The sequence below is a fragment of the Austrofundulus limnaeus genome, unplaced genomic scaffold (assembly GCF_001266775.1).
Source record: "Austrofundulus limnaeus strain Quisiro unplaced genomic scaffold, Austrofundulus_limnaeus-1.0 Scaffold1042, whole genome shotgun sequence".
In the NCBI taxonomy this organism is placed as follows: Eukaryota; Metazoa; Chordata; class Actinopteri; order Cyprinodontiformes; family Rivulidae; genus Austrofundulus; species Austrofundulus limnaeus.
In genome coordinates, this window is record NW_013953444.1 from 50,931 (window position 1) to 57,556 (window position 6,626).

Sequence of the window (6,626 nt, forward strand, 5' to 3'; positions counted from 1 at the left end):
ATATATATATATATATATATACATTTTTTTATAGAAACACTGATAAACATATTACACCCAAGTACACAGCATAAATTTTAACATCAGTGCAAAAACAAAATTACCTTAACAAAACACTCGGGGAAGAAGTAGAAATTACATTATATTACCCTCACCTATGGTCACGAATCTTGGGTAGTGACCAAAAGAACAAGATCGTGGATACAAGCAGTCTAAATGAGTTTTCTCTGCAGGGTAGCTGGCCAGTTCTTAGTCAGTGTCTTCTTGCTTGCTACTAGTAACATATTCAATAAATGTTTGCCATTGTTTTCCCGGACTTTTGGTGCATGTCCAAAGTTTACAGATTTTATCCCAAATGGGAAGGAAACTTTAAAAATGTCATGTAAAGCAGCATGAATTTCTGTCCAGTAATGTTTTAGAAGCGGACAATCCCACAGAATGTGAAAGTGATTTGCTTGTTGGTTTCCAGAGTTTCTCTCCAGCAGGTAGGAAGGGCCCGATCATAGTGTGATTTTTGACATGGAGTAATAAAGTACCTTATTACAGTTTTCCAAACAAATTCTTTCCACTGTAATGAATTTGTACATTTCCATTGTGTTTTCCAGATTGATGTCCATTCTTCCTCAGTGAAATGAAACCCTCCCTCTTTCTCCTATAATGCCTTCACACACAAAGTTAAATGATAATTAGCATTCACTAAACATTCAAACAATGAAGATTACACACCTTTACCAATTTTACCATCCCATTTTTTTAAACAGTTACACAATTTCAATGTTAGTTACCGTTTGATTTTTTATTTTAGTGCCAATGTAATGTCTTAATTGTAGATATCTATAGAAATCTTGACTTTCTAAAAAGTATTCTCTTTTGAGTGATTCAAAACTAAGCAATATACCCTTATTAAACATTTTGTACAAAACTGTTAATCCCTTTGATGTCCAGAACTTGAAACAAGTCATATTTGTCATCAAAGTAATAATTTATCTTTGAAACAATTTAAAAAGCTGAAGCTGCTGCCCCCGCGACCCGACCCCGGATAGGCGGAAGAAAATGGATGGATGGATGGATGGACAATTTAAAAAGCAGTGATAAAATACTGGTTTTTAACAAAATACAGCTTCTAACTCCACAGAGCTGTAAGCAAATAGATTTAAACCAAATCAAAATATTTTACAAACGGTAAAATAAAAATATCATTGAACAAATGTATTAATGCAAACAACTTTATTGCAGTCTCATTAACAATTTTGTAAATTAATTCAATTCTTTTATTTGTTAAATTGTTTTAGAAAATTTAACTTTTTTAAAAAAATATTTGTTTTGTAAATAATTTTAATTATACAGGTAAAGCAACAACGCTCCCTAATAATTAGAAATCTTTTGCAGGCAATATTTAAACAAACCAAAAGCTATTTTTAACTTCTCAATTAACAACTCTAAAAAGTTTTGACACATTAATTGCAAAAAACACAAAAAGTCAATGCTCTAAACCCAACAATCAGTTCTAATTGTGGTGGCACGATTTACCAAGAATGCAGAAACATGTTGGAATAAATGCACAGAAAGTCTGTGTGTATGGTCGTCAAATGATTTAATTTGAGCAACAACAGAGCAGACAGTCAATCAGAGAAGTATGTTAAGTTGTGGCTGCTCATCAGCGCAGAGCAGCTGATAATATAACATCCTGTGACATGCTTACGACCAATCACAGTTCACCAACTGTGAACCATCTAACCAATGACAGGGCTGTCAGCCAGGAAACACCTTATCAAAATAAAAGAGGTCATGCATTGCTGGAGTCTTGAAGTCTGGGCCGATAGATTAAAACAGCCGAAACTAGTTATCATGAGATATGATTACTGGACAGTGTCAAGGCAGAACAGATATACATAATTATTCCATAACAATCCTAATGTCATTTTGCAGAGTCAAAACCTCATTTCAGAGCAGTCCAGCTGAGACACGGACACGATTTTGGTCTCAGTGTCATCCATCGTGGACAACTGCACGTCTTTATAGCAGCCACAATCTCACTTTCATTTTTAAAATCACAGAAAAGCACGTCTGCAGCCTCAAACGCTTCTTTCATAACTTGGTCATCACTGAAAGACCTTTTATGTGTTGAGCCAGCATGCAGCTAACCTGGTATGAATCTCTCGTAGCAGCCCTACCTGTTGGACCGAGTGAAAACCGAGCTGCAAGCTTCAGCTCCAGAACATTCTGAGCTTGGTTTAGGAGGGAATTCGCCTCATAGCGTGTGCATTGTTTTGAAAGAAATGCTGTTCCACGTTATCCTTTTTGGACAAGGCAGCGCTCGAATTACATATGAGTCCTCTTCCCACAATTGGTGAAAATAATACATTTTTGTTTACTTCTTAGCTCGTTTTTTGTTCATTTTTTTCTGCCTCTCTGCCATGTTTTGAACACATGACCCTAAAGTTTCGCAAGATCATGTTCGGAGTGCGGTTTCACGGCACCCAAAACTCGCGAGATTACGTCTGTGAGAATTTACAAAATGGGAAGCAGAGGAGCTGGAATGTGTTTCAACTCCTCCCACCTCCACCGCTTCTGCCGGAGTTAGAATGATGCTACTCCCCCCACCTCCACTGCTTCTGCCGGAGTTAGAATGAGGCTCACCCAGCTTGCGGACATGTCCCGGGCGGCAAGGTTGCGCTCCGTGTTCGACCGGGAACCGGCCGAGGATCTACCGGTCGATCGCAAAGCAGCAGCTAAACAACAAAATTGTTACTTGATTTGACAAATATTTGTGAGTTATGCATGAACACTATCACAGTAACAAATATGTAAACACCTGAAAACTACAGGATATCAGTGTATGTAAAATCACTGCATTTTTTGGCAAAACTGAAAGTTCAACAAATGTTTTTGTCACAAAGCAAGCATCAGTCCCAGGTTTAAACAAACAAATAAAAACATCACTCCTTGGGTTTTGTATTTGTACTACATTACAACTATTAAAAGTTTTCTCAAGACTCAAATGTAAATGAGTCAACCTTGTTAGGTTCCTTTCTCACAATATTACCAAACAATAACTCTTTGCAACATAGTGTGGCATTATTTAAACTATTAACATAACAGCACAACATGGTACACTTACAGTAAATGGTTTTTTTTTAAATCAAGAATGCAAACAAGCCAGCTAAGTTGCATGAAACGATGAATATTTGTCGGCACAACCTACAAGGTGCTGTCGGAAAGGTGATGATTTTTACCAGTCTAACCCAGTTCACTATTTTTCAGAGCTAATAGTTTTGGTGGGAGGTTTTTCTTACCCAGTCTGAGCATCATTGTCTGAGTGAAGCTGAGTGTATTTGCCATGCACTTTGGGTACTCCAAATGCAAAGCATATGTAAGACCAAATAACAGACAAACTGCCTGAGGCAAGTTTTGAATATGATCCATGACAATACCACACTCCAGAATGATGGCAGTGGAGATGGGCTGGAGGTCCACTGCACTTTGACCATCGTGTGGACCATCTGTCTGCACACCAACATTGATGCATCGTAGGGCCTCGTCTCTTGCTGTAACCTACAAAGACACACACATTCTTCAGGATGAAAAATTTTGCTCTGCTAAAACAACCCATGTTCAGAGAATATGGTGCAAAAATTGTCCATCTAGCCAAGTTTTACAAGCATATATCCAGCCAAAAAGTAGTTTTGATCTTGTTTTGAGACCGAGATACCATTAATGTTCACCCGATTCCCAATATTATGTGCTCAAAGCAACTTTAAAATTCTTCTGAGGGGGAGAGGGTCTGTATCCTGAAGGTTTGCAGCTTTTCTTTAATGTTTTTTTTCCTGGTTAGCTCCAGACTTTTGTTGTACTCTTTCCATTCCCCACATTGATCTGGACAGTTGTTCGCCAAGCTCTCTTTTGATGTCATCTCGGCGACTTCCAGTCCTCTGGCGTTTATGTCCACTGTTGCTTCCTTCGCCGTCTCATACAGTTTGGTTCCATCCTCATAGAATACTCTGAGCTTAGCCGGGTACGGAGTTGGAAACCTGATGTTGCGTCTTTTCAGCATGGGTTTTGCTTCGGCATAATCTCGGCGCTTCTATAGGATGGCTGAAGGGTAGTCCTGATCAAAGGATATTTGTCTCCCATTTACCAAAACTTTTTTGTTTGACCAAGCTTTTCGCAGAATTTCCTCTTTTGTTGTGAAGCTTGAGAATCTGAATATTATTGATCTAGGTTTCCACTTTGAATCTCCAGATGGAATAGGAGCCGGCACTCTGTGTGCTCTCTCCATATCTAGAGTCGTTGTGGAAGGAATGTCCAAGCAATCCCAAAGTAATTTGTCTATGAAATTTAACATTGATGATTTTTCTGCTCCTTCTGGGATGTTGTAGAGCCTCAGGTTCTTCCAGTATGATCTGCTTTCTTGATCAAGCAGTTTACTTTCTTGTTGGTTCATAACTTTTAACATCTTGCTCAGTACATGTACAGTATTTTGAACCCAGTCTTCAACTTTACCAATTCGAGTATCTACCTCAGATATTTCTATGCTGGTTATATTGATCTCTGACCTTATGTCACTCAGCTGCTGGTTTGTTTACTTGTGGAAATCCCACAGTTCTCGAAGCACCATGGTTAGATTGACATGATTGCTAGGGTTAGCATTATCTTCCTTGTGCTCCTGGACAGTCACAGTTGTTACATTTTCCTCAGTTGTCTGTCCTTTTGTAATGGTCTTTTGTTTTGGATCTCTTTTCCCCATTCTTACCCCGACTATCTTGTCTTTGAAGAAATACAATAATTTTATTATTTTGCAGATAAATAGATTAGTTTCTTAAGGGAGCTGTTAACTTGAGCTGTCATTCAAAGCAATGACCCTAGCCCTCTGTCTCTCACTTGGAGTAACTCCAGCAAAGCTCCAAACCCTCCTTAAGGATTTGGGTTCTAAAGCCAGTGGTTTGTGTCAAGGTGAGATAGACTAAGCCTAGCTAGTATTGCTCAACCTCTTCCACAAGCTTCTTCTCCTTCCACACCAGAAAAGTGACAGTCAGTTCTCCAGTTCCCATAACTGGGGATTGGACCACCAAAGCCCCTGAACTGTCCTGTGATTAATCATTGGTTTATGAATAACGGTCAGTGATTGATCATTTTAATAACCATGTGATTACATTATTAATCAAAATAATTGTGATTAAGACTTGTTTCCATAATCAAGCAGCTCCACTTTTCAGTTTGTAAGATGAACTTCTATGTTTGCAGGGGTCAGCCAGCAGAGGACCACTGTTGGGTTTGTGGAACGAAAACACAAAGAGCTAATTCACAAACAAGAAGAACATCTTCAGGCAAAAACAGATGTGGTGAAACCAGGAGGTGATGTAGCTGGACCTGAGCAACGAGTTCTGAGAGCAGCATCTCCGCTGACAGCTCGGAGGAGTCTGTCTCCAGAGGGCCACAGATCGTCCTCACTTCCTCCACATCGGAACATAGCCACAGTCACACCCAGTAAGTCATCCCATGGCTCAGTCTTCTTCTGCCCCAACAGATGCTTGTTCTGGAAGTGTCTTAGTGGCAGAAATGTAATATTTGTTTTTTTTAATGAAAAAAAATTGTTTCAGTTCTTTTTTTATTGTCTCCCTGTGAAAGAAATGGGGTTATTGTCCCACTCTTCTTTACAGTTGTAGCATTTAAAGCAACACTCAAATATTTCCTGTAGTACAGCTGTCTGGTGAAGGAACAGCTTCCTAATTTAATGAGATCTTCAGTGATAGAAATTGGGGTTATAATTCAGAAGAATCAGTGTCAAAAGAAAAAGACTTGAAACACTGTTGAGCAAGGCAGCATCAACAGTGATGAACTTGAAGGAACACGTTTGGATGAAGTCAGATTTCTTTTCTCCTCATCTCCTCTCTTTATTTACCAGAATGGCAAAAACCACCCACTGTCCTGTAGGGAAGACATCACAACACTGTGTCTTCTTCTCTTCAACAAAGGGCTGACACAGCATGCCCATGAACAGTGGACAGATTGGTCACTGCACATCTGGCAAAAACATTAAATGCAGTCATTGTGTTCATTTGAGGGCACAAATCAAATATTTCAACACCCTCACTTTTTGTACCCAGGTTGCTGAAATAATAAAATACACAAGTAAAGTAAAACCCAGATGTGCATTTCATCCACTGTCCCTTTCTTTTCTATCTTTTTCAAACACCAAACATTAAATTTTCAATGGTTTTAAGTTTTAGCCTGGAAACAGGTTTGGTCATGTTGTCAGCAATTATTTCTTCAGTTGAACCATAAAACAGACACATTTTCCCTCCATTTACAATCCATTGTGAATGAGGAGGGACTGAAGTGTTTAAAGGAGAACTTGGCAGGGGAACAGGTTGTGAATCAAGGACAGTAAATGAGTAAATTTGAACACCATACATTTGGAAAGATATTTAACAATTCATCTTGGCCAAAAAAGCTCTGACATACCCAGAAAAAGATTACCATTTTAAATCTTAGTTATAAAATCAGCGCTATTTGGCCAAAAGCCAAAATAAGTATCTCTGCATTCAACTCATTTGTCGATATACAGTATGTCTGTGTTTTATTTATTAAAATGAACGTTTTATTATGAAGAAAGGCCAGGCAGG

At 38.6% G+C, this 6,626-nt stretch overlaps 1 protein-coding gene across 1 annotated transcript in view; it reads left to right on the forward strand.

Moving 5' to 3' along the window:
- The window catches only part of LOC106533875 (M-phase phosphoprotein 9), a gene marked incomplete in the record, with an annotated part of 56,930 nt that overhangs the window by 33,929 nt on the left and 16,375 nt on the right, over window positions 1-6,626 (forward strand). Inside the window, 1 exon segment of the mRNA XM_014030335.1 lies at window positions 5,245-5,487. Within this exon segment, the coding sequence (XP_013885789.1) occupies window positions 5,245-5,487 (243 nt within the window).